The sequence below is a fragment of the Haliotis rufescens genome, unplaced genomic scaffold (genome assembly GCF_023055435.1).
Source record: "Haliotis rufescens isolate VD_foot unplaced genomic scaffold, xgHalRufe1.0.p SCAF_1, whole genome shotgun sequence".
NCBI lineage: Eukaryota > Metazoa > Mollusca > Gastropoda > Lepetellida > Haliotidae > Haliotis > Haliotis rufescens.
In genome coordinates this window covers 63011154-63036922 of record NW_025963779.1, presented here as the reverse complement: position 1 = coordinate 63036922, position 25769 = coordinate 63011154, and the positions used below count along the sequence as shown (strand labels likewise).

Sequence of the window (25769 nt, the reverse complement as noted above, 5' to 3'; positions counted from 1 at the left end):
CATCATCGACCACGCGCGTCTCGTCTTACAAAGGGTAGGAAGTAATGCCTATGGCCCTCACTGATTAGGTGGGCGGTCGGGTAGCCTAGTGGTTAAAGCGTCCGCTCGTCACGCCGAAGACATGGGTTCAATTCCCGACATGGGTAAAATGTGTGATGCCCATTTCTGGTGTCCCCCGCCGTGATATTGATGGAATATTGCTAAACGCGACCTTAAACAATACTCACTCACTCACTGATGAGGTTAATCTGATCTGTGTGCCATGCACAGTCTGCAGATGAGCAGATGGATGTTGTATTTCCCGCTACCCGACGCCAGTGACATTGTGACTGACATAATCTCCAATGTTCTTGCAGCTTATCTGAAATTCAGAGAGAAGTATCCGGATCTGACGTCAGAGCTGAGCCTCGATTCCGTGAGACCAGCTTTAGAGAGGGGCTATCCCCGGGTGCTTCCAGCCAGGGATAATCAGGTGGAATACTGGTTAACGGGGGACTAGGCTCTGGCAAATTGACAGTCCAAGCAAGTTTGATTCACGTCAAATCGTGCGATAATTATCGGATATATATAATGCAATAAGCAAGGGGTGATATTAATATTAGACTCCTTGATGTGAGTGAATCTAAACTGCCAGGCAATTGAAAGTATACATCCATGATTGTAGCTAAAAATGAAATATACAAGAAATAGTTATTCGGGTACCGTGGTTGTGTCTTTGGACTATAAGTTTGCAGTGTGTCGACGACTGTTTTATGCTAAGTTGGTTGGTTGGTTTGTTGTTTAACGCCGCACTCAGCAACTTAGAGTTTTCTACAAAGTAAAATTTTGACAGCGTTTGTAACAGTTTGGTAAAATCCATTTTCAGGTGTATACTTTCTTTTACCCGACAGTTTAGTTAGAACACGTGAAATTCCAGCATTTGTCACAATACCTATTACTGTCGTCTAAAGAACAACCCAACACTGAATTAGTGCACTCGTATGTGTGTCATACTATCAGTGTGTGACCATAATGAATTACAATTGATATGTTAGCGTTAAGGACAAAAATATAAAAATACAATGTCTAGGTCATGCAACGAATACAGTATATATACCCTCTTTAACGTGGAACACTACGCGGATGTTAAGTCATATAAGTTCTTTGAGACACGAATTGTCATTTCACGTGTTATCCCTGTTTCAGGGGCGAATAGTGTTCCTGTTCTCCATCGGGTCATGGGATGCTGCGGAAGTACCGTTCGATGACGTCATGCGGGCGTACATCTACCTGCTGGAGGTCCTGCTGGAGAACGCGGAGAACCAGGTGTCTGGGTTCGTCATCGTGGAGAACTTCCACCAGTACACACTCAGCCAGGCCATGTCTCTCAAACCCTCCGACCTGCAGAAGATGGTCAGCATGCTGCAGGTGAAGTCCAGACCATTTAATTTTTTAGGAGGTTTGGGGTGTTTGTTTGATTTTTTTCAGTTAGCGTTTCGAGACATAAAAGCCCTTCTCGATGAAAGAAGGGCAAAACAATTCTTTTGAACACACAAATTTGAACAAGTAATTTTCATCCAACATTTTAAGTTTCTGTTAAACCTGCCTCACAGGTTGAATACATTCGAGGGAGCTGAGAAGGAAAATCGAGTCCGCACATCGAGCATGGAAACAACGCAGTACAAATGGATTATTATTATTATCTACAGATTAAAATATATAAAAAATGCAGCAAAGAGGGTTTGGGTGATCCTGGCACAGTAAGGCTGGTTTGGCTCATCATCAGCTCAGGGCCCTTGCCCCCTCTACACGCAGCCCAGACAGCGAATGGGACTTCTCCCAGGAAGCGCTGCCTAGTCAAACCCACCCAGAACTTTTCGGAGAATGTGAAGACTCCCCAACACTCCAGCCTTCTGCACTACCAAGATTGTCAGAAGGGCTGTATTCCTGGTTACAAATCCGGATACTCTCCCAATGTCAGTCAACAGATTGGGAGGTACACAAAAACCTAAGGCACCGAGAACAATGGGGAATCGGACAACTTGGTACTTGGGATGCAAGCCTGACGTTCTGAAAGCGAGGTCTGCATATTTGCCATGTTTTTCCTGAATCTTGTCAATGACATTAGTGTCACAAGGGACAGAAAACTCAATAATATAAATGATTGCATTAGATTTATCAAAAAGAACAAGATCGGGTTTGTTGGCCTGGGTACGTCTGAGGCTGTATACGGGCCCGTTCCAAAGAATTTTGTATTTATCATTTTCCATGACGTCCTCTACATATTCTGGATTGTACCATGGATGGAAATCAAAACAACAGTCAAGCATTGCGAAGGCAGTAATAAAATGATCGAGCCACTCCACCATGTCGTTTAAGATACTGTGTATTATTATTATTATTATTATTATTATTATTATTAATGTTGTTGTTGTTTTGGTTGTTGTTTTCAAGCATATTATTTTTTACAAATCGTGCTTTAAAAAATATTTCAGTTATATCACTATCAAAAGTGACGCAGATCTTAGAGGTTTAAAACAAGGTGGATGAGCCAAAGACATAATCAGGGATTATTCATATACTTGTCACGATCGTTGGATCCGTGCATGACTAAGGAACGCATTTCTCTGCTGGACTACATAACCATAATTCATTTAGTGCAATATTAACCGTATTTTAAATCCGTGCTTGTATTGTCATTGCAGGGTGCTTTCCCAATACGGTTCAAAGGTGTTCACTTTTTGTATCAACCCTGGTATTTTTCCTGGACATACGCACTCGTTCGACCCTTCATGAAAACCAAGATGACAGAGAGGGTATTGATGCAATGTCTTTGGTTAACGTAAATGTCATGTATGTGATGTGTTGTTGAAGTTATGAAAAATACAATATGCAAATATTTTTCATTACGGATTAAGATACAAAGCCATGGATAATGTGACAGTTGTTGTATGGAAACGGCAATGGTGTTTTGGTCTGTATTTTCATAAGTACTTAAACATATTATTTCTTTTTACAGGTCCACATTCACGGTTCGAACCTCGAAAAGTTTCACCAAGCGTTGGATCCGTGCACTCTGCCACCAGACTTTGGAGGTAACGGACCAGAGCTCTCTCCCATAGAAATGATTACCTTGCTGGAGAAAAATGGGGAATTATAGACAATGTTAGAGTTATGTCAATATAACAATAGCCCCCCAAAAACAATGTACACGTATTCAACACGACCATGTTCCTAAATAAAATAAACGGAACCAAAATGCTTTGAGTACATTTTGTCCTTGGCAGAAATGAGTAACATTATCAACGTTTGGCGAAGACAATTCCATCTCGACTAAACACACGTTATGCGGAACCACGATCAGCGATCCTGAAAGTGATTGGGGAGGACGGAATATTTCTCAAAATATCTTCTGAGAGAAATACCAAGTTCAGCACCACCCAATTATTTCATGTTACTTAAGGAGGCACGGGTGGCCCAGTCGTCTAAGGCGCGATTCGCTGTGCAGAGTTGCATCCCTTGGTCACGTCAGAAGCCTTTGATTGTGGGATCGAATCCCGGTTCGCCCGGTTTAGAGTAACATATGTATATAAAGCCCTACACTTGGGATAACAAATTCTTCTAAACAGTGCAACACCCAAATTTCTTGATGACTAGAGTTATGTTTTCTATACACTGCTGCGCGTTAAAAGAGCGATTACAAATCCATTTGTGTTAAATACTCAGTAAATGTGAGTGTCATGCCCTAAAGTGTCTACTGTTTGTCAAGGTCAATTTAAGAAAAGACTTGCAAAAATGTACTACCCACGGCGGGACTCGAACCCGCAATCCCCTGCTATCACCACTGTCTTTGTGTAGGAGGCCGGTGCCTTATCCATTGGGCCACGTGGGCTTGGCGAATACAACCTGTTTTCTACACTTGGGATAACAAATTCTTCTAAACAGTGCAACACCCGAATTTCTATATGACTGGAGATACAGTATATTTTCCCTACACTGGTGCGCGTTAAAAAAGCAATTACAAATCCATTTGTGTTTAAATATTCTGTAAATGTGAGTGTCGATCATTTCTTAAAGTGTCTACCGTTTGTTAAGGTCAATTTAAGAATATAACTGCAAAGCAGCAATGGCGAGCTCCAAGTAACACTGCACACAACCGTCCATGTTCGAATCCTCAAAGGGTTTCCTTGTACCAAATCCGTGAAATGTAGGCAACACTTGCAGGGTATCACCGCTACGAAACTGGAGTGTGCCGGGGTGTCCAAATCAGTTCTAAACCCATTTCCGACCTCGACCATGTTCGAATCCTCAAAGGGTTTAGTTGTACCAACTCCGTCAAAATGTCGCTACGAAAATGGCGTGTTCCAGGGTTATATTACCACCAAGCGGTGTTACCTTTAGCATGCAACCAAGAACCAAAAATGAGGTACATATATCCGACTAACTTACTTCATGTAAACTTTCATAAGTTTCTATGGAGAACCTTACAATATATGATCTTTAAAGTAAAATTTTGGTGAAAAAAAATGATACAAATCAAAATCCTATATGGCCGCAACTAAAAATGATATCCGAAAACGGCTCTTAGAATTTGTTGTGTTATGTGTGGAGAGGATTCTCAGAACGTTTTGAAGCATTTCATATAGTAGATTCAGAGGAGTATGCATTTGAAGACAGGTACCCAAAAGACACTGTGAAACCTTGAATCCAATATGGCCGCAACTAAAACAGATATCCAAAGACGGCTATTAGAGTTTGATGTGTTATGTATTGAAACATACTTTCTCAGAAAGTGTGAAAGCATTCCATTCAGTAGATTCAGAGGAGTACGTATTTGAAGACATGTACCAAAACACACTGTGAAAACATTGAATCCAATATGGCTGCCAAACCATTAAACCAATGACCAAAGTTAAAGAATATGAAATGTCAATCACCTAAAGCAGCAGACACATGCAAAGTTTGAAAGTAATCAGACGAGCGGTTGCGGAGCAATAGGGCAAACTATATTTTCAAAACTTTAGTTATCTGCCCTTGGTCGTTGGGCCTTATACCTTGGAATGTTTTTCGTATCTAGAACACAACTGTTTTCATACACGTGCAAAATCTGAACGGAATCGGGCCAGTGGTTACTTTGCTAGCTCTGGTACAAAAATCAGCGGAATACTAATAATAAATAAATCGGCCGATTACAATAGGGCTTCAAGCCTTTCGGCTCGGAGCCCTAATAATGTGTCAAAAGATACTTCACTATTTCCCTTTCCAATGGTCCTCTCGCGAGCGCGAAGAACCTTGTGTAAACATATCGCGTACAAAGTCAAGGACGAAAGTAAGGGACGTTATTCTAAATGACAACGACGATACCTTTGATCGAACGGCAGGTGTTTAGCATTATAGATGCGTGTTCACATATGACGTTACGTGATGTTCTGGGTCAGTTTGACAATACTGAACGTTTGTTGCGTTTATGTCAAAAGTCAAATTGATACTGAAACTCGTCTGCGAGTTATTATTATCAGTTACATTATCTGTTGTTATGTCAACATTATGTTTTTTTCAGAGTGTAAACCCCCTGCATGCCGCAGCGACACATATGTCCCTCCTCTTCAACCCTCACTTCGAAATCGAATAAAATTCAAAATACATCACGCAGACTAATACACTTCACAGTTTTGAATTTCCCCTTCTGTTTATCATTTACTTTCATTTTAGGCAGTTCAAAATTACTGGTTGTTTAACACCGCACTCAGCAATATTCCAGCTATATGACGGCGGTCTGTAAATAATCGAGTCTGGACCAGACAATCCAGTGAATAATATCATGTGCATCGATCCACGCAATTGGGATCGATGACATGCATCAACCAAGTCAGCGAGCCTGACCACCCGATCCCGTTAGTCGCCTTTTAAGACAAGCATGGTCACCTTTTACGGCAAGCATGGGTTTGTGAAGACCTATTCTACCCCGGAATCTTCACGGGTCTCAAAATTACCGAAAGTGACTTCTGAAAATTAGGTACATTGTAAATCTCGCCAAATCACAATTCACCGCGTTATATAAATATTGACTGTGTTTAGAAATCTAAATATCGGATATTTACTCGAATAATTAAAGTAGAAAAATAGCATATTGGCGATCACGGGTATCAAGTCACTAATAATAATTCTGAAACGTCGCTGATAAGCCTAGAATCGTTTAGAATGTTTTGGAAAATACGCATACACGAACGTCGAAGTGTACGTTCCGCCATATTGGATTGTGTTTACAAAATGCCGGTTATGAGACGCCTATTCGATCAGGTATATATCAAACTCAGCTGCTATACATGTGTTGTGTTATGTTTGTTTACATATGGTGAGCGCCAATGTGCACGCGCTACTACGTCACATGCCCCAGCATTGGGAGTGACGTCATGACTATGTACCTGCAGTTCGTCACGAAAAAATCATTGTTGAGTTTGGACGTCTTGTTGCTTGATGTTCCTCCCAGCCTAGGTGCGGGCCGTACAAGTAAGTACCTGAGCATGATGTGCAGTTTTACAAATACATTACAACATGCATCCCTGAATTCCTCATACATTTTTTAAAACAATGGATAAATGGTCTTTGTCACCAATGCAAATTATCTAGATAAAATCATGCGAAATACATTAGGTATGGAAACGAAAACTGTGCTCGGAAAACTCTACTTGCTGAAATGTAAACAAAGCAAAATTCAGATTTTACACTGTGTAGCATTTTTAGAGGTACTTTGTACTAATTGTGGCATACATTGGCTCGATCACGCGTTTGAGAATATTCATGGGAAGAGTATTGTTGCACTAATTATGGAAATACACATGTATACATTACAATGATGTGGTAAATTCAACAGAAGCCGTAAAAGTTTCCGTCCTGTGTGACGCCATGACTAACGCTAAATCACGCACAACGATGACGGTAGTTAAATCTATCTGCATTTCTGACTAATTCCCTTTGTTACATTGGAAAACATGGTAAACAAATAACAGTATGCAGGTTGTCAGAATGTTTCTGATTACTTACGTGACACATTTATGTGTATACGATCCCTCAATCAACGAAAATCCTTCTCTGGAAATCCCGCGTACTGTTGTCAGTGAACACGCCATTTTGTAAAAGTCGGTCACCGGTAGTGATGTCATACGGAAGTAAACATTGGTAATTTCTTTGAGGTGTAAACTTTCAACTTGGCACCCAGCGTGATCTTTGTTTTTGTCTAGTTTGCATTTTCATCATCGCCATGATAATCCACAGATATGACGGAAACCTTTTTGTGTAGGGTCACATTATTTATTGAGTAGTAAGCAGCTCATAGGATGACGTCACTTATGACAATGGTATTATGTATTAATGCGCTACTGCAATCATGAGAATAGACAAAATGCATCGGTTCGATGCTAAAAAGGTGCGATTTTAGGGTGTGTAAGAAACAGATTACTGCACTCGTGCCTGTCAGATACAATTGATCTTACAACTCTTTCGCTCGTTAGATACGTTTTGAAACAACTCGTAAGATCAATGGTATCTGACAGACACTCGTGTAGTAATCTCTATATCCAATATATTTCACGAATAAACAAAGGCCTCAAATTCAATTTCAAGCCATTTGTATTTGGATGACGATTTGCTTTTATCTATCTATATCCATAATTCTTTCCAAATTTAAAAGTGGCACTAATTTATGTTCACAAAGGGAGATAATTTAGGAATTGTCAAGTTACATGTATGTTGTCTAGTGGAACACGCCAACGTTAACATGAACACACATATAATGTAGTCCTTTTCGATCTGTTTAAAGCAATTAGAGCTATTAAACTGATTTGTAGTATTTGCATGATTGACTGCCCATTTTTTATTTCATTTTTGAAATCGACAATTTGAAAATACAATACAAGTATATGTTAATGTTTTACTGTCAAAATCTCAATAAATTGCTATATTTAATGGAAAACGTCTATGCCGTTGCTCGGCTGTTTTTAAAGAACACAATTGTTCAACAGACAATAATCACTTCTAATCAAATATTTGTCTAGATAATCGAGGTGCTGTTTTTAAAACGAAACAAAACACAATTACTTTTGCTTGAATAATTATGAAATATACACTTTATACAAATACATTATACAAATATATAGTATGCGTTTTCTTGTTAAAACAATAAATACTACACTGTATAGTTATAATTCAGTTGTTAACCGCTCGTCCCACTCGATTTTCAGATGTAAAATCCTATGAGAAACGCTTATGGCTTTTCACTTCGTTTTATAATGAAGATTGATATAATTTTATAAAACGCGAAAATAAACACCAAAGCACTGAAATCGGCGACTAACGGGATCGGGTGGTCAGGCTCGCTGACTTGGTTGATACATGTCATCGCTCCCAATTGCGTGGATCGATGCTCATGATGTCAATCACTGGATTGTCTGGTCCAGACTCGATTATTTTACAGACCGCCGTCATATGGCTGGAATATTGCTGAGTGCGGCGTTAAACAACAAACAAACAAACAAATCCGATCCAGAAAATATAACGGCGGATCTCTGCGCTTTGTAAAAGTGTAACATTGACCTAGGTCTCTCCATATTTAAAAGACATTCATTTATGAACACAAAAATGTTTTATATGAATAATCTCATTATAATTCTGAATATTTGTGTTTATGCAACATAAGTTAACTTGCTTTTAACATATTTTACACGCACCTTGGTATACACACAAAGATGACATCCTGTATAAAACGATATACACTCAACGATATAACATCAATAAATGACTACACTGAACACAAAAAACAAATAGCATGGACATTCTTAACGGACAAACATAAGAATTTGAGATACACATATTTGTATACATGTACAATCAACACTATGTTTTTATGCATTCGGATATTTTTCAGACCTAAAAAGATATTTATTCTACACATGTATAAGCAGTATATCTCAAACTATCATAATCCCTATTGTAAAATCTCCTAACATATCTGAGATAAAAATGAATTTCTATATACAATACACATACAGTTTGGGGGAAGGATTGCAACAAAAAAGTCAAAGACTGCTCAAACATCCAATATGTTTTCCCTTTTTTATAAAGTGTTTCTCTGCAAAACAAACGTGTATATTTATAGCTATGGATGACAGGTTACCTGATAGAATAAACACACGTAACGGAATGTGAATTAACAATGTGAAGATAACAACGGAGAAAATGGTAATTTAAGCTCATTTTACGTCAGCTTTCGAAAACTGAAAATAAACATATGAAGGGCGGTGTATTGTTGATCAAAGACCTGTGTTTCCAACATTTATGAAATTATAAATTTGAATTTAAACTTTCCTACCAATTAAGAAGTTGTATCAAAATCTGAAAAAATAACCAGTGTGTTTTGATGAATATCTATTGACATAACTATAAACTGGATTTTTTAAACCTTCTGATATGACCTAACCTTGACATCTGTTAAACAGAGCCTGCATGAAGTCATGGATCTCCAATGCCTGAGCTCTGTTCCTAGGGAGATCATGGTGGCACTTTTGAACGACCTCGTGGAGGTCCATCAAATTGCTGGCCACTTTGATTTCACCCAGGACAGCGCAAAGCATAAACATCTGCCTGTGGGGAGGTGACACAGCCCAGCCTCACCTCTGGAGCAAGTCCAGGTTGGTGGCGTGTAGCGCTGGGCAGCTTGAATCTCTTCCCGAAGGACGCCTGTCCAAAGCCAACCAGCTTCACCTCCAGCGTGTCCTTGTTGATGATGATGTTGCTGGAGCAGATGTTGTTGTGAAGGACACTGCGGCTGTGGAGGGTCTTCAGGTGGCTGGACAGGGACAGGCAGATGTTTGTCCAACCGGATCTGGAGACGAAGTATCCAGACTGAAGGAGGTCCTGGAGCGAGATGACGCCTGTGCAGTCTTCCAGGACAAGACTGTATTCCCTCTCCAGGACGCCCTGCTCCAGAACCCCCAACAGCTGCGGCGCGACACTTGTACCAGAGAGAGAGGATATTACTTTGGCCTCGGTCATCACCTCAGCTACAGGCTCGGTCCTTCACAAGAACAGCTGTGTCCTCCACAATGGCATGGAAGAAGGTTGATGTGGAGCCACGACCATGCATGGAATATTCGTTTTCATCAGTTCTCTTGAATTGAACCTGCTTCCTACCTAGTATTGATGGGACGTCATCAGGAAGAACAGCCTGGCTTTTGATGTTCCAGAAATCATCTTCTGAAGGGTCGTACCAAAAGGCCTGTTTCAGAATATCCCCTGCTGGTGTCGGGGCCTTGGGTAATCCTGGCATGACATCCCCTGCTGATGGTGAGGCATTGGGGACGCCTGACAGGTCAGACGAGCATCTATCACCTGTCGACTCAATCCCCTTATCCCCCCTCGACCTCTGGAGTATTGACCGGCTGTGTCTGTGGGGAACTTTCCGGTGTCTGATCCAACCTTCCCTTTGTGGAAATGTCAGAGGGAATTCCAATTTCATCTGAATTTCCAGGGAATGTTTCATCCTCAGCACTCGGCTTGACGGCGATTTCTTGCGTGTTCCTTTTTAATACCTCCTCGGCAGATGTTTGGAATTGTTTAAAATCTGGATAGGTGTGACCAAAGGGCAGGAGTTGGTTCTTGTACCACATCCAGAGTGGTTTCTGCTTCCGTTTGTGTCAATCTTGGAAGACGCCAATAGCTGTTTCTTTGCACCAGGTGCCGCTCAGGAAGTTAGAATTTGTATTCTTGGATCGTGCCATGTTCCTGGGAATGAAATAAACAACAGTAATGTTAGCAGTTGTAAGTGTAGTTTGTAGTCATAGGGGTGTGTAGACAAATGTAGAGATTTCAATAAATGATTGGTTGGTTGGTTTGTTGTTTAACGCCGAACTCAGCAATATTCCAGCTATATGACGGCGGTCTGTAAATAATCGAGTCTGGACCAGACAATCCAGTGATTGATATCATGAGCTTCGATCCACGTAATTGGGGTCGATGCCATGCATCAACCAAGTCAGCGAGCCTGACCACCCGATCCCGTTAGTCGACAAGCATAGTCGCCTTTTACGACAAGCATGGGTTGCTGAAGACCTATTCTACCCCGGATCTTCACGGGGATCAATAAATGAGATCAGGTTTTTATTTACCTGATTTGATGTGAAGTCATTGATGCGCGACACTCCGGTGGAAGGCGACATCGCTCATTGTTGTCGGCAATGTTGTGGAGCCCGGTACGCATTGCCTGCAAAAGATTACCAGACCTTTAATGTTATTCCTGTTTGTTAAAACCGGCTTAGGAAAAACCAAAACACATACATTTGCTCCTCTTTGAAATAGAAAGTGGTGATTATTATTAACAAATAAACCAATCTGTCACTACCCGTGTGTACACGCCGAAATACCTTAGAATGTTATGTCTCAAATCTCAATTGATGGGTCAATATAATATCCTTCTGGCATTCAATGTAGGCGGTCGTGTCTCATCCACCCCTTCGTTCCGAAGAATACATCAAGATATTTATGTTGAATATTATTTTAACATAATCACCAAATTGTGTGAAGGGATAGTTTTTTCAATTTCCTTTTTGTGCTTGAATATTTGGTTTTGTCGGAGAAACAGGTGAGAGGTATATCGTTTGCATACAAATTGTAAAGTTTATAGGAACTGGTTCGGTAATTCTCACACTGAAAAAAATATCAATAAACTACGTAAATAAAAAAATAACACTAGCTAGAAAAAGTAAGAAAAACTTCATGCATGACAAAATATTGTTACCAATTTTCGGAATATGTAAACTTTACCTACACTGTATTTACTGTCCATTAGGGCCCGGCACTGCTCCGACAGAAGCGACAGAGCCTACACTGACTAGCGAGGGAATGAGGTCTGCCGCTACTAGTGACTCTCGCCACTTCGTCACCCTCGATGCTGATGAGATCATTGTAATAAACTCGAAGGCACAAAGCACCAACAAAAACACTAGTTGGGCGATTAAGATATTCAAACGTAAGGAAGAATTATATTAAATAATTATATTTAGATCTACTACTTATGAAAAAACAAAGAAAATATGAAAATGTGACGAGTTGACATTGAATTGAGTTGGTCTTGCCTAGCTTGCAATATGAAATGCACAATATTTCTTGATATTTACGATATCAGAAATACAAATATTGATAATGTAACCATTGGAATTATTTCTTACCTACTTCACAAGTCCTCCGGTAACAGAATATTAATTTCTATTTCCAGAATGGCTTGCTTTGCGAGACAAATCGCCAAGTTTTGAGACCCTTTCACCTCAAGAATTAAACAACTCATTGAAAGTTTTTTACGCCGAGGTCCGAAATTCCAATGGACAGTATTATTCGAAGTCCTCCTATGTCGGCATTAGATCTGCGATTCATCGCCATCTCCGTCAACCACCGTATGAGCGTTCATTTAACATGCTGCAGGACCAAGAGTTCGTCAGTGCGAACAATGTCTTCATGGGGATGCTTCGAAAAATTAAGAAACTTTGGTTGGATGTATCTACTGACTATGAGCCTATTCCGGGGGGGAATTGGTGAAAATCAGATCTAATCAATCAGTAGACGATCCAGTTAGCTTTCAAAAGAAGGTCTGGTTTGATCTGACAGTAGGATTTGGCAGGCGGGGGATTGAAAATCAACGTGACCTCACTCGCAATTCTTTCCGTGTCGAGGTCGACGACGTAGGGTGCGAGTTTATCACTAGCACACACAGTGAGTTGACAAAAAAACACCGTGGCGATCTTCGTGATTCGAACGAACCAAATCCACGCATATATGGCACTGGTACCCCTTCCTTTCCCGTTGCTTCATTCAAACAGTATGTTTCAAAATTGCATCAAGAAAACACTGCTCTCCTCCAAAGACCACGAAAACTCACAAACACGCCTCCCGACACTCACTGGTACACCGCACAGGCACTTGGCCACAACAGTTTGTCTAAAATGATGAAATCAATTTGAGAAGAGGCAAAGTTGAGCAAAACATACACTAATCACTGTGCCAGGGCCACAACGGTCACACCACTTTCTCATGCTGGGGTGGAATGCCGCGAAATAATGAAATTGACAGGGCACAGAAACGAACAGTCCCTCATGTCATATAATTGTGATTCTTCCTCGGCTCATAAAAGGCGGTATTCAGCCATTGTCAAGGGTGGTAGCAATATCACACCAGTAGGGATAGTTGGTTAACATGTTAATGTTGAACAGCATCACACGCACAGTACTGGGTTGTCTTCTGGTTTCCTGCAATTCTTTAACAGCACTGTTACTGTTAACAATTTCTTTGCGAGCCATAGTGACAACCGGGACACGTTAGGACGGTTCTCAATTCAGGGTGGGGAGATATAATTCAAAGATTCACACATTCAAAATAAATGAAAGTGATATCTAATTAATTTTGTTGAGAAAAAAATAATTGTTCATTTTTTTGGTAACTTTTTCTGAAACCCACGAACGGGTAGATTTCTACTTTCATTATTGAAACAACCGACAATGAAAGTGAAATAAACATAATAAAATGTGTTTGAAGACATTTTATTCGTGACAACATGGTGTTTACAAACTTTTTTTGATCGATATCCATTGCCATCTCCGTCAACCGCCACCGTTAGAATTTGGCAGGAGGGGATTTGAAAGTGCATCAGAAAACACTCCACTTCGAAAGTCCACGAAAACAATGTCCCAACTGAAGTGGCAGCTTATCAAACTTGATGAAATTCATTTCAGAACACGCACAATTATGAAAATCATACACGACCTACTATTTCTGGACCAGAAATGTCTACGTTCTGTCACTATTTGGCTTTGGATCCGTGAAATCTTGAAATTGACAGCTCACACCATGCAGATTCCTCGATTCAAAATATCCGGCTCGTCTGCAGCCTAAACAGCGGCTGTTCAGTCATACTCAGTTCCATTAGTAATCATATGGATGTACCCGCAGGCTCGATCAATCCCAGTAAATCTACAGGTAAATGTTGAACCACATCATAGATCGGGGTTGTCATCTTGCTTCTTTTAACTAGATCTAGAGAATGTAAACACATGATTGTCAGCCATTGACAGCTGTGAGGTGTGAGTAACCGTGATGTAGGTCAAGTTCTGCCACATCCAAGTTCGGGGTGGAGAGGCATTTACTTTGATGTTATTATTGTTTACTGGGGGTAATTGCTATCTAACTAATAACTTTTACACATGTTAAATGTTTATTAGAGTGTTAATTCATAAAGTTTGCTGTAGAAATATATTCGTTTAGCCTTTTAAAACCTTTTTCTATTACCCGTCACCCCTACAATAGAAATGATGGCATGTTCGATTTCCAAGAAATGACCTCTCGCACAAATTTCCGAGAAACGACAGCCACTCCACAGTGTACAACAGTTTGATAGAAATTAAAACATCTCTCTCAAAAAATCGTGCGTATGTATACATCGATATTGTTTGGTGAAAAGGCTTGACCTTTTTAAAGGGGGTTCCGTAACAAAAAAGAAAACCTCTTATTAACCAATCAGAATCAAGCATTCAACAATGTCATGGTAGAATTAGGAGATAAACCTACTGTGTTTTGAAATTGTGTGTTTCCAAATTATAATAAAAAGGTATCTATTCTACAGTGGGACTACATCAAATTTCAAAACACAGTAGGTTTATCTCCTAAATAAACAAACAAGGCTTGTCATCGAGCCTCTTCTGTTATGTTCTTTTACGTCAAGGCAACCAAACGGTAGTTGCGCCGCCATTTTGGAAGAGTGCGATTCGTGGCTTGCAACGCGCCCTAGACTTATGACTTGAGCAAGAACAGGGTCGAGATTTTCGAAACGATCTTAACTACGATTAATCGTAACAACATACATTAAAAGATCAGATATATTTAGTTAAGAAATTATATAGATATTTCGCAGACCTACAAAGTTACGTTACCTTTCGTAACTGTGACAGAGAACTCATTATAGATTGAAAAAGCTGTTTCCCCAATGACGTCACGGGGATTTCCCAGTCGTTGACAATAACAACATGGAGAAGTGACACGGAATTCATGATCACATTGTCACACGCATCTGTTTGAGTGACTTGCCGCACAATCCTAGCAGTAATGGTATCATCATATCACGTCCCATGTGAAGACTATTTGTTCTTATAATAAAGGATGCTATGACTACCCGAAACAGTGCAACACCCGAATTTTTTTATGACGGGAGAAACAGTATGTTTTCTCTACACTGGTGCGCGTTAAAGAAAGCGATTACAAATCTATTTGTGTTAAATATTCAGTAAATGTGAGTGTCATTTCGTAAAGTGTCTACCGTTTGTCAAGGTCAATTTAAGAAAACACTTGCAAAAATGTAGGGCTGGCTGAAAGGTTCTAAGCCTAACTGTAAAAGATCCGTTCCAAATCGTTTTCATTTATTTCTCCACATAGTCCCCTTCCAGGTTTACACACTTTTGCCAGCGATGCTGCAAGGCCTGGATGCCGGTCAAGAAGAAACTTTCTTCAGCCACCCTCAAAAAGTCATTCACAGCGGAAATGACGTCATCATTACTGGGAAAATGGCGACCGGCTAGTTCCTTTTTCATTTTGGGAATCAGGTGGAAGTCTGACGGGGCCAAATCGGGTGAATAAGGGGGATGGTCAATGAGTTTGAAGCCACAATCATGGATCGCTGACATGGCAACCAACGATTTGTGAACAGGAGCATTGTCTTAGTGGAACAGGACTCCTTTGGTGAGCATTCCCCGTCGCTTAGCTTTGATAGTTTCACGCAACTGTCTCAGTAGGTCAGCATATAATATCTTCCATTGATAGTCTGGCCTTTTTCAAGATAGTAAATCGCAGAATACCCTTGGAATCCCAAAAGACTGAAGCCATCACCTTTCCAGCAGAAGGAACCGACTTGGCTTTTGGGGGGACTGGTGATTCCGGATGCTTCCATTCTTTAGACTGAATTTTGGTTTCTGGTTGAAAGTGATGAATCCAGGTCCACGCCATGGTTACAAATCGGGCCAAAAATTCATCAGGATCTGCTTCAAAACGGCATAAATTGTCACGGGACGTCAGGAATCTAACACGTTTCTGATCCGCTGTCAAGAGCTTTGGCACCCATCTTGCAGAAACGTTTATCATTCCCAACTCGTTGGTGATAATGTGCTCAACCCTCTCTTGAGAGATGCCCTCAACACTGGCAATATGTCGAGCGGTCAATCGTCGATCAGCCATCACCATGTCATGCACCTGGGTAATGTTTTCCGGAATGGTTGCTTTTGAAGGCCTTCCTGGACGCGGGTTGTCGTCAAGGCTCACTCTCTGCAACGCTTGAATTCCGCGGCCCACTTCTTTACAGTGGAAAAGGAAGGGCATCATCCCCTACCAGCTGTTTTCTACACTTGGGATAACAAACTCTTCTAAACAGTGCAACACCCGAATTTCTTGATGACTGGAGATACAGTATGTTTTCTCTACACTGGTGCGCGTTAAAGAAAGCGATTACAAATCCATTTATGTTAAATATTCAGCAAATGTGAGTGTCATTTCTTAAAGTGTCTACCGTTTGTCAAGGTCAGTTAAAGAAAAGACTTTCAAAAATATACTACCCACGACGGGACTCGAACCCGCAATCCCCGGCTATCACCACTGTCTGTGTGTAGGAGGCCGGTGCCTTATCCATTGGGCCACGTGGGCTTGGCGAATACAACCTGTTTACTACACTGGGGATAAGAAACTCTTCTTAACAGTGCAACACCCGAATTTCTTGATGACTGGAGATACAGTATGTTTTCTCTACACTGGTGCGCGTTAAAGAAAGTGATTACAAATCCATTTGTGTTAAATATTCAGCAAATGTGAGTGTCATTTCTTAAAGTGTCTACCGTTTGTCAAGGTAAATTAAAGAAAAGACTTTCAAAAATATACTACCCACGACGGGACTCGAACCCGCAATCCCCGGCTATCACCACTGTCTGTGTGTAGGAGGCCGGTGCCTTATCCATTGGGCCACGTGGGCTTGGCGAATACAACCTGTTTACTACACTGGGGATAACAAACTCTTCTAAACAGTGCAACACCCAAATTTCTTGATGACTGGAGATACAGTATGTTTTCTCTACACTGGTGCGCGTTAAAGAAAGCGATTACAAATCCATTTGTGTTAAATATTCAGCAAATGTGAGTGTCATTTCTTAAAGTGTCTACCGTTTGTCAAGGTCAATTAAAGAAAAGACTTTCAAAAATATACTACCCACGACGGGACTCGAACCCGCAATCCCCGGCTATCACCACTGTCTGTGTGTAGGAGGCCGGTGCCTTATCCATTGGGCCACGTGGGCTTGGCGAATACAACCTGTTTACTACACTGGGGATAACAAACTCTTCTTATCAGTGCAACACCCGAATTTCTTGATGACTGGAGATACAGTATGTTTTCTCTACACTGGTGCGCGTTAAAGAAAGCGATTACAAATCCATTTGTGTTAAATATTCAGCAAATGTGAGTGTCATTTCTTAAAGTGTCTACCGTTTGTCAAGGTCAATTAAAGAAAAGACTTTCAAAAATATACTACCCACGACATTACTCGAACCCGCAATCCCCGGCTATCACCACTGTCTGTGTGGAGGAGGCCGGTGCCTTATCCATTGGGCCACGTGGGCTTAGCGAATACAACCTGTTTACTACACTGGGGATAAGAAACTCTTCTAAACAGTGCAACACCCGAATTTCTTGATGACTGGAGATACAGTATGTTTTCTCTACACTGGTGCGCGTTAAAGAAAGCGATTACAAATCCATTTGTGTTAAATATTCAGCAAATGTGAGTGTCATTTCTTAAAGTGTCTACCGTTTGTCAAGGTCAATTAAAGAAAAGACTTTCAAAAATATACTACCCACGACGGGACTCGAACCCGCAATCCCCGGCTATCACCACTCTCTGTGTGTAGGAGGCCGGTGCCTTATCCATTGGGCCACGTAGGCTTGGGGAATACAACCTGTTTTCTACACTTGAGATCACAAACTCTTCTAAACAGTGCAACACCCGAATTTCTTGATGACAGGAGATACAGTATGTTTTCTCTACACTGGTGCGCGTTAAAGAAAGCGATTACAAACCCATTTGTGTTAAATATTCAGCAAATGTGAGTGTCATTTCTTAAAGTGTCTACCGTTTGTCAAGGTCAGTTAAAGAAAAGACTTTCAAAAATATACTACCCACGACGGGACTCGAACCCGCAATCCCCGGCTATCACCACTGTCTGTGTGTAGGAGGCCGGTGCCTTATCCATTGGGCCACGTGGGCTTGGCGAATACAACCTGTTTACTACACTGGGGATAACAAACTCTTCTTAACAGTGCAACACCCGAATTTCTTGATGACTGGAGATACAGTATGTTTTCTCTACACTGGTGCGCGTTAAAGAAAGTGATTACAAATCCATTTGTGTTAAATATTCAGCAAATGTGAGTGTCATTTCTTAAAGTGTCTACCGTTTGTCAAGGTAAATTAAAGAAAAGACTTTCAAAAATATACTACCCACGACGGGACTCGAACCCGCAATCCCCGGCTATCACCACTGTCTGTGTGTAGGAGGCCGGTGCCTTATCCATTGGGCCACGTGGGCTTGGCGAATACAACCTGTTTACTACACTGGGGATAACAAACTCTTCTAAACAGTGCAACACCCGAATTTCTTGATGACTGGAGATACAGTATGTTTTCTCTACACTGGTGCGCGTTAAAGAAAGCGATTACAAATCCATTTGTGTTAAATATTCAGCAAATGTGAGTGTCATTTCTTAAAGTGTCTACCGTTTGTCAAGGTCAATTAAAGAAAAGACTTTCAAAAATATACTACCCACGACGGGACTCGAACCCGCAATCCCCGGCTATCACCACTGTCTGTGTGTAGGAGGCCGGTGCCTTATCCATTGGGCCACGTGGGCTTGGCGAATACAACCTGTTTACTACACTGGGGATAACAAACTCTTCTTATCAGTGCAACACCCGAATTTCTTGATGACTGGAGATACAGTATGTTTTCTCTACACTGGTGCGCGTTAAAGAAAGCGATTACAAATCCATTTGTGTTAAATATTCAGCAAATGTGAGTGTCATTTCTTAAAGTGTCTACCGTTTGTCAAGGTCAATTAAAGAAAAGACTTTCAAAAATATACTACCCACGACATTACTCGAACCCGCAATCCCCGGCTATCACCACTGTCTGTGTGGAGGAGGCCGGTGCCTTATCCATTGGGCCACGTGGGCTTAGCGAATACAACCTGTTTACTACACTGGGGATAAGAAACTCTTCTAAACAGTGCAACACCCGAATTTCTTGATGACTGGAGATACAGTATGTTTTCTCTACACTGGTGCGCGTTAAAGAAAGCGATTACAAATCCATTTGTGTTAAATATTCAGCAAATGTGAGTGTCATTTCTTAAAGTGTCTACCGTTTGTCAAGGTCAATTAAAGAAAAGACTTTCAAAAATACACTACCCACGACGGGACTCGAACCCGCAATCCCCGGCTATCACCACTCTCTGTGTGTAGGAGGCCGGTGCCTTATCCATTGGGCCACGTAGGCTTGGTGAATACAACCTGTTTTCTACACTTGAGATAACAAACTCTTCTAAACAGTGCAACACCCGAATTTCTTGATGACAGGAGATACAGTATGTTTTCTCTACACTGGTGCGCGTTAAAGAAAGCGATTACAAATCCATTTATGTTAAATATTCAGCAAATGTGAGTGTCATTTCCTAAAGTGTCTACCGTTTGTCAAGGTCAGTTAAAGAAAAGACTTTCAAAAATATACTACCCACGACGGGACTCGAACCCGCAATCCCCGGCTATCACCACTGTCTGTGTGTAGGAGGCCGGTGCCTTATCCATTGGGCCACGTGGGCTTGGAGAATACAACCTGTTTACTACACTGGGGATAAGAAACTCTTCTTAACAGTGCAACACCCGAATTTCTTGATGACTGGAGATACAGTATGTTTTTTCTACACTGGTGCGCGTTAAAGAAAGCGATTACAAATCCATTTATGTTAAATATTCAGCAAATGTGAGTGTCATTTCTTAAAGTGTCTACCGTTTGTCCAGGTCAATTAAAGAAAAGACTTTCAAAAATATACTACCCACGACGGGACTCGAACCCGCAATCCCCGGCTATCACCACTGTCTGTGTGTAGGAGGCCGGTGCCTTATCCATTGGGCCACGTGGGCTTGGGGAATACAACCTGTTTTCTACACTTGAGATAACAAACTCTTCTAAACAGTGCAACACCCGAATTTCTTGATGACTGGAGATACGGTATGTTTTCTCTACACTGGTGCGCGTTAAAGAAAGCGATTACAAATCCATTTATGTTAAATATTCAGCAAATGTGAGTGTCATTTCCTAAAGTGTCTACCGTTTGTCAAGGTCAGTTAAAGAAAAGACTTTCAAAAATATACTACCCACGACGGGACTCGAACCCGCAATCCCCGGCTATCACCACTGTCTGTGTGTAGGAGGCCGGTGCCTTATCCATTGGGCCACGTGGGCTTGGAGAATACAACCTGTTTACTACACTGGGGATAAGAAACTCTTCTTAACAGTGCAACACCCGAATTTCTTGATGACTGGAGATACAGTATGTTTTCTCTACACTGGTGCGCGTTAAAGAAAGCGATTACAAATCCATTTATGTTAAATATTCAGCAAATGTGAGTGTCATTTCCTAAAGTGTCTACCGTTTGTCAAGGTCAGTTAAAGAAAAGACTTTCAAAAATATACTACCCACGACGGGACTCGAACCCGCAATCCCCGGCTATCACCACTGTCTGTGTGTAGGAGGCCGGTGCCTTATCCATTGGGCCACGTGGGCTTGGCGAATACAACCTGTTTACTACACTGGGGATAAGAAACTCTTCTTAACAGTGCAACACCCGAATTTCTTGATGACTGGAGATACAGTATGTTTTCTCTACACTGGTGCGCGTTAAAGAAAGCGATTACAAATCCATTTGTGTTAAATATTCAGCAAATGTGAGTGTCATTTCTTAAAGTGTCTACCGTTTGTCAAGGTCAATTAAAGAAAAGACTTTCAAAAATATACTACCCACGACGGGACTCGAACCCGCAATCCCCGGCTATCACCACTGTCTGTGTGTAGGAGGCCGGTGCCTTATCCATTGGGCCACGTGGGCTTGGCGAATACAACCTGTTTACTACACTTGGGGATAACAAACTCTTCTAAACAGTGCAACACCCGAATTTCTTGATGACTGGAGATACAGTATGTTTTCTCTACACTGGTGCGCCTTAAAGAAAGCGATTACAAATCCATTTGTGTTAAATATTCAGCAAATGTGAGTGTCATTTCTTAAAGTGTCTACCGTTTGTCAAGGTCAATTAAAGAAAAGACTTTCAAAAATATACTACCCACGACGGGACTCGAACCCGCAATCCCCGGCTATCACCACTGTCTGTGTGTAGGAGGCCGGTGCCTTATCCATTGGGCCACGTGGGCTTGGCGAATACAACCTGTTTACTACACTGGGGATAAGAAACTCTTCTTAACAGTGCAACACCCGAATTTCTTGATGACTGGAGATACAGTATGTTTTCTCTACACTGGTGCGCGTTAAAGAAAGCGATTACAAATCCATTTATGTTAAATATTCAGCAAATGTGAGTGTCATTTCCTAAAGTGTCTACCGTTTGTCAAGGTCAGTTAAAGAAAAGACTTTCAAAAATATACTACCCACGACGGGACTCGAACCCGCAATCCCCGGCTATCACCACTGTCTGTGTGTAGGAGGCCGGTGCCTTATCCATTGGGCCACGTGGGCTTGGAGAATACAACCTGTTTACTACACTGGGGATAAGAAACTCTTCTTAACAGTGCAACACCCGAATTTCTTGATGACTGGAGATACAGTATGTTTTCTCTACACTGGTGCGCGTTAAAGAAAGCGATTACAAATCCATTTGTGTTAAATATTCAGCAAATGTGAGTGTCATTTCTTAAAGTGTCTACCGTTTGTCAAGGTCAATTAAAGAAAAGACTTTCAAAAATATACTACCCACGACGGGACTCGAACCCGCAATCCCCGGCTATCACCACTGTCTGTGTGTAGGAGGCCGGTGCCTTATCCATTGGGCCACGTGGGCTTGGCGAATACAACCTGTTTACTACACTTGGGGATAACAAACTCTTCTAAACAGTGCAACACCCGAATTTCTTGATGACTGGAGATACAGTATGTTTTCTCTACACTGGTGCGCCTTAAAGAAAGCGATTACAAATCCATTTGTGTTAAATATTCAGCAAATGTGAGTGTCATTTCTTAAAGTGTCTACCGTTTGTCAAGGTCAATTAAAGAAAAGACTTTCAAAAATATACTACCCACGACGGGACTCGAACCCGCAATCCCCGGCTATCACCACTGTCTGTGTGTAGGAGGCCGGTGCCTTATCCATTGGGCCACGTGGGCTTGGCGAATACAACCTGTTTACTACACTGGGGATAAGAAACTCTTCTTAACAGTGCAACACCCGAATTTCTTGATGACTGGAGATACAGTATGTTTTCTCTACACTGGTGCGCGTTAAAGAAAGCGATTACAAATCCATTTATGTTAAATATTCAGCAAATGTGAGTGTCATTTCCTAAAGTGTCTACCGTTTGTCAAGGTCAGTTAAAGAAAAGACTTTCAAAAATATACTACCCACGACGGGACTCGAACCCGCAATCCCCGGCTATCACCACTGTCTGTGTGTAGGAGGCCGGTGCCTTATCCATTGGGCCACGTGGGCTTGGAGAATACAACCTGTTTACTACACTGGGGATAAGAAACTCTTCTTAACAGTGCAACACCCGAATTTCTTGATGACTGGAGATACAGTATGTTTTCTCTACACTGGTGCGCGTTAAAGAAAGCGATTACAAATCCATTTGTGTTAAATATTCAGCAAATGTGAGTGTCATTTCTTAAAGTGTCTACCGTTTGTCAAGGTCAATTAAAGAAAAGACTTTCAAAAATATACTACCCACGACGGGACTCGAACCCGCAATCCCCGGCTATCACCACTGTCTGTGTGTAGGAGGCCGGTGCCTTATCCATTGGGCCACGTGGGCTTGGCGAATACAACCTGTTTACTACACTGGGGATAAGAAACTCTTCTTAACAGTGCAACACCCGAATTTCTTGATGACTGGAGATACAGTATGTTTTCTCTACACTGGTGCGCGTTAAAGAAAGTGATTACAAATCCATTTGCGTTAAATATTCAGCAAATGTGAGTGTCATTTCTTAAAGTGTCTACCGTTTGTCAAGGTAAATTAAAGAAAAGACTTTCAAAAATATACTACCCACGACGGGACTCGAACCCGCAATCCCCGGCTATCACAACTCTCTGTGTGTAGGAGGCCGGTGCCTTATCCATTGGGCCACGTGGGCTTGGGGAATACAACCTGTTTTCTACACTTGAGATAACAAACTCTTCTAAACAGTGCAACACCCGAATTTCTTGATGACTGGAGATACAGTATGTTTTCTCTACACTGGTGCGCGTTAAAGAAAGTGATTACAAATCCATTTGTGTTAAATATTCAGCAAATGTGAGTGTCATTTCTTAAAGTGTCTACCGTTTGTCAAGGTCAATTAAAGAAAAGACTTTCAAAAATATACTACCCACGACGGGACTCGAACCCGCAATCCCCGGCTATCACAACTCTCTGTGTGTAGGAGGCCGGTGCCTTATCCATTGGGCCACGTGGGCTTGGGGAATACAACCTGTTTACTACACTTGGGGATAACAAACTCTTCTAAACAGTGCAACACCCGAATTTCTTGATGACTGGAGATACAGTATGTTTTCTCTACACTGGTGCGCGTTAAAGAAAGAGATTACAAATCCATTTATGTTAAATATTCAGCAAATGTGAGTGTCATTTCTTAAAGTGTCTACCGTTTGTCAAGGTCAATTAAAGAAAAGACTTTCAAAAATATACTACCCACGACGGGACTCGAACCCGCAATCCCCGGCTATCACCACTCTCTGTGTGTAGGAGGCCGGTGCCTTATCCATTGGGCCACGTAGGCTTGGGGAATACAACCTGTTTTCTACACTTGAGATCACAAACTCTTCTAAACAGTGCAACACCCGAATTTCTTGATGACAGGAGATACAGTATGTTTTCTCTACACTGGTGCGCGTTAAAGAAAGCGATTACAAACCAATTTGTGTTAAATATTCAGCAAATGTGAGTGTCATTTCTTAAAGTGTCTACCGTTGGTCAAGGTCAGTTAAAGAAAAGACTTTCAAAAATATACTACCCACGACGGGACTCGAACCCGCAATCCCCGGCTATCACCACTGTCTGTGTGTAGGAGGCCGGTGCCTTATCCATTGGGCCACGTGGGCTTGGCGAATACAACCTGTTTACTACACTGGGGATAAGAAACTCTTCTTAACAGTGCAACACCCGAATTTCTTGATGACTGGAGATACAGTATGTTTTCTCTACACTGGTGCGCGTTAAAGAAAGTGATTACAAATCCATTTGTGTTAAATATTCAGCAAATGTGAGTGTCATTTCTTAAAGTGTCTACCGTTTGTCAAGGTAAATTAAAGAAAAGACTTTCAAAAATATACTACCCACGACGGGACTCGAACCCGCAATCCCCGGCTATCACCACTGTCTGTGTGTAGGAGGCCGGTGCCTTATCCATTGGGCCACGTGGGCTTGGCGAATACAACCTGTTTACTACACTGGGGATAACAAACTCTTCTAAACAGTGCAACACCCGAATTTCTTGATGACTGGAGATACAGTATGTTTTCTCTACACTGGTGCGCGTTAAAGAAAGCGATTACAAATCCATTTGTGTTAAATATTCAGCAAATGTGAGTGTCATTTCTTAAAGTGTCTACCGTTTGTCAAGGTCAATTAAAGAAAAGACTTTCAAAAATATACTACCCACGACGGGACTCGAACCCGCAATCCCCGGCTATCACCACTGTCTGTGTGTAGGAGGCCGGTGCCTTATCCATTGGGCCACGTGGGCTTGGGGAATACAACCTGTTTACTACACTGGGGATAACAAACTCTTCTTATCAGTGCAACACCCGAATTTCTTGATGACTGGAGATACAGTATGTTTTCTCTACACTGGTGCGCGTTAAAGAAAGCGATTACAAATCCATTTGTGTTAAATATTCAGCAAATGTGAGTGTCATTTCTTAAAGTGTCTACCGTTTGTCAAGGTCAATTAAAGAAAAGACTTTCAAAAATATACTACCCACAACATTACTCGAACCCGCAATCCCCGGCTATCACCACTGTCTGTGTGGAGGAGGCCGATGCCTTATCCATTGGGCCACGTGGGCTTAGCGAATACAACCTGTTTACTACACTGGGGATAAGAAACTCTTCTTAACAGTGCAACACCCGAATTTCTTGATGACTGGAGATACAGTATGTTTTCTCTACACTGGTGCGCGTTAAAGAAAGCGATTACAAATCCATTTGTGTTAAATATTCAGCAAATGTGAGTGTCATTTCTTAAAGTGTCTACCGTTTGTCAAGGTCAATTAAAGAAAAGACTTTCAAAAATACACTACCCACGACGGGACTCGAACCCGCAATCCCCGGCTATCACCACTCTCTGTGTGTAGGAGGCCGGTGCCTTATCCATTGGGCCACGTAGGCTTGGTGAATACAACCTGTTTTCTACACTTGAGATAACAAACTCTTC

The 25769-nt window shown here is 41.5% G+C and overlaps 2 protein-coding genes and 27 non-coding genes across 31 annotated transcripts in view; 1 reads left to right on the top strand and 28 right to left on the bottom strand.

Annotated features, from left to right (window-relative positions):
• The window catches only part of LOC124112567 (retinaldehyde-binding protein 1-like), an 8180-nt gene extending 4940 nt beyond the window's left edge, over window positions 1-3240 (top strand). For all 3 annotated transcript variants that reach the window (XM_046472728.2, XM_046472729.2, XM_046472727.2), the window contains exons 3-6: window positions 357-472; window positions 1186-1407; window positions 2685-2795; window positions 2999-3240. In XM_046472728.2, coding sequence (XP_046328684.1) covers window positions 357-472; window positions 1186-1407; window positions 2685-2795; window positions 2999-3139 — 590 coding nt within the window. In that variant the 3' untranslated portion in view covers window positions 3140-3240. The remainder of the gene's footprint in view (window positions 1-356; window positions 473-1185; window positions 1408-2684; window positions 2796-2998) is intronic.
• Window positions 3241-3780: 540 nt separating this feature from the next.
• On the bottom strand, window positions 3781-3871 carry Trnar-ccu. The gene is given in 2 exon segments: window positions 3781-3816; window positions 3835-3871. It is a non-coding gene; the product is annotated as a tRNA-Arg (tRNA).
• Window positions 3872-9585: 5714 nt separating this feature from the next.
• Window positions 9586-10029, bottom strand: LOC125372012. Its single transcript, XM_048380828.1, has one exon. The coding sequence runs from the start codon at window positions 10027-10029 to the stop codon at window positions 9586-9588; it is 444 nt and encodes a 147-aa protein (XP_048236785.1).
• Window positions 10030-16613: 6584 nt separating this feature from the next.
• Trnar-ccu lies at window positions 16614-16704 on the bottom strand. The gene is given in 2 exon segments: window positions 16614-16649; window positions 16668-16704. It is a non-coding gene; the product is annotated as a tRNA-Arg (tRNA).
• A 231-nt stretch (window positions 16705-16935) lies between these two features.
• On the bottom strand, window positions 16936-17026 carry Trnar-ccu. Its single transcript is given in 2 exon segments — window positions 16936-16971; window positions 16990-17026. It is a non-coding gene; the product is annotated as a tRNA-Arg (tRNA).
• Window positions 17027-17257: 231 nt separating this feature from the next.
• Trnar-ccu lies at window positions 17258-17348 on the bottom strand. The gene is given in 2 exon segments: window positions 17258-17293; window positions 17312-17348. It is a non-coding gene; the product is annotated as a tRNA-Arg (tRNA).
• Window positions 17349-17901: 553 nt separating this feature from the next.
• Window positions 17902-17992, bottom strand: Trnar-ccu. Its single transcript is given in 2 exon segments — window positions 17902-17937; window positions 17956-17992. It is a non-coding gene; the product is annotated as a tRNA-Arg (tRNA).
• A 231-nt stretch (window positions 17993-18223) lies between these two features.
• Trnar-ccu lies at window positions 18224-18314 on the bottom strand. The gene is given in 2 exon segments: window positions 18224-18259; window positions 18278-18314. It is a non-coding gene; the product is annotated as a tRNA-Arg (tRNA).
• Window positions 18315-18545: 231 nt separating this feature from the next.
• Trnar-ccu lies at window positions 18546-18636 on the bottom strand. The gene is given in 2 exon segments: window positions 18546-18581; window positions 18600-18636. It is a non-coding gene; the product is annotated as a tRNA-Arg (tRNA).
• Window positions 18637-18867: 231 nt separating this feature from the next.
• Window positions 18868-18958, bottom strand: Trnar-ccu. Its single transcript is given in 2 exon segments — window positions 18868-18903; window positions 18922-18958. It is a non-coding gene; the product is annotated as a tRNA-Arg (tRNA).
• A 553-nt stretch (window positions 18959-19511) lies between these two features.
• Trnar-ccu lies at window positions 19512-19602 on the bottom strand. Its single transcript is given in 2 exon segments — window positions 19512-19547; window positions 19566-19602. It is a non-coding gene; the product is annotated as a tRNA-Arg (tRNA).
• Window positions 19603-19833: 231 nt separating this feature from the next.
• Trnar-ccu lies at window positions 19834-19924 on the bottom strand. The gene is given in 2 exon segments: window positions 19834-19869; window positions 19888-19924. It is a non-coding gene; the product is annotated as a tRNA-Arg (tRNA).
• A 231-nt stretch (window positions 19925-20155) lies between these two features.
• Trnar-ccu lies at window positions 20156-20246 on the bottom strand. Its single transcript is given in 2 exon segments — window positions 20156-20191; window positions 20210-20246. It is a non-coding gene; the product is annotated as a tRNA-Arg (tRNA).
• A 231-nt stretch (window positions 20247-20477) lies between these two features.
• Trnar-ccu lies at window positions 20478-20568 on the bottom strand. Its single transcript is given in 2 exon segments — window positions 20478-20513; window positions 20532-20568. It is a non-coding gene; the product is annotated as a tRNA-Arg (tRNA).
• Window positions 20569-20799: 231 nt separating this feature from the next.
• Trnar-ccu lies at window positions 20800-20890 on the bottom strand. Its single transcript is given in 2 exon segments — window positions 20800-20835; window positions 20854-20890. It is a non-coding gene; the product is annotated as a tRNA-Arg (tRNA).
• A 231-nt stretch (window positions 20891-21121) lies between these two features.
• Window positions 21122-21212, bottom strand: Trnar-ccu. Its single transcript is given in 2 exon segments — window positions 21122-21157; window positions 21176-21212. It is a non-coding gene; the product is annotated as a tRNA-Arg (tRNA).
• A 232-nt stretch (window positions 21213-21444) lies between these two features.
• Window positions 21445-21535, bottom strand: Trnar-ccu. Its single transcript is given in 2 exon segments — window positions 21445-21480; window positions 21499-21535. It is a non-coding gene; the product is annotated as a tRNA-Arg (tRNA).
• A 231-nt stretch (window positions 21536-21766) lies between these two features.
• Window positions 21767-21857, bottom strand: Trnar-ccu. The gene is given in 2 exon segments: window positions 21767-21802; window positions 21821-21857. It is a non-coding gene; the product is annotated as a tRNA-Arg (tRNA).
• A 231-nt stretch (window positions 21858-22088) lies between these two features.
• Trnar-ccu lies at window positions 22089-22179 on the bottom strand. The gene is given in 2 exon segments: window positions 22089-22124; window positions 22143-22179. It is a non-coding gene; the product is annotated as a tRNA-Arg (tRNA).
• Window positions 22180-22411: 232 nt separating this feature from the next.
• Window positions 22412-22502, bottom strand: Trnar-ccu. The gene is given in 2 exon segments: window positions 22412-22447; window positions 22466-22502. It is a non-coding gene; the product is annotated as a tRNA-Arg (tRNA).
• Window positions 22503-22733: 231 nt separating this feature from the next.
• Trnar-ccu lies at window positions 22734-22824 on the bottom strand. The gene is given in 2 exon segments: window positions 22734-22769; window positions 22788-22824. It is a non-coding gene; the product is annotated as a tRNA-Arg (tRNA).
• Window positions 22825-23055: 231 nt separating this feature from the next.
• Trnar-ccu lies at window positions 23056-23146 on the bottom strand. The gene is given in 2 exon segments: window positions 23056-23091; window positions 23110-23146. It is a non-coding gene; the product is annotated as a tRNA-Arg (tRNA).
• Window positions 23147-23377: 231 nt separating this feature from the next.
• Window positions 23378-23468, bottom strand: Trnar-ccu. Its single transcript is given in 2 exon segments — window positions 23378-23413; window positions 23432-23468. It is a non-coding gene; the product is annotated as a tRNA-Arg (tRNA).
• A 231-nt stretch (window positions 23469-23699) lies between these two features.
• Trnar-ccu lies at window positions 23700-23790 on the bottom strand. Its single transcript is given in 2 exon segments — window positions 23700-23735; window positions 23754-23790. It is a non-coding gene; the product is annotated as a tRNA-Arg (tRNA).
• A 232-nt stretch (window positions 23791-24022) lies between these two features.
• Window positions 24023-24113, bottom strand: Trnar-ccu. The gene is given in 2 exon segments: window positions 24023-24058; window positions 24077-24113. It is a non-coding gene; the product is annotated as a tRNA-Arg (tRNA).
• A 231-nt stretch (window positions 24114-24344) lies between these two features.
• On the bottom strand, window positions 24345-24435 carry Trnar-ccu. The gene is given in 2 exon segments: window positions 24345-24380; window positions 24399-24435. It is a non-coding gene; the product is annotated as a tRNA-Arg (tRNA).
• A 231-nt stretch (window positions 24436-24666) lies between these two features.
• Window positions 24667-24757, bottom strand: Trnar-ccu. The gene is given in 2 exon segments: window positions 24667-24702; window positions 24721-24757. It is a non-coding gene; the product is annotated as a tRNA-Arg (tRNA).
• Window positions 24758-24988: 231 nt separating this feature from the next.
• Window positions 24989-25079, bottom strand: Trnar-ccu. Its single transcript is given in 2 exon segments — window positions 24989-25024; window positions 25043-25079. It is a non-coding gene; the product is annotated as a tRNA-Arg (tRNA).
• Window positions 25080-25632: 553 nt separating this feature from the next.
• Trnar-ccu lies at window positions 25633-25723 on the bottom strand. Its single transcript is given in 2 exon segments — window positions 25633-25668; window positions 25687-25723. It is a non-coding gene; the product is annotated as a tRNA-Arg (tRNA).
• Between the last annotated feature and the right edge of the window lie 46 nt (window positions 25724-25769).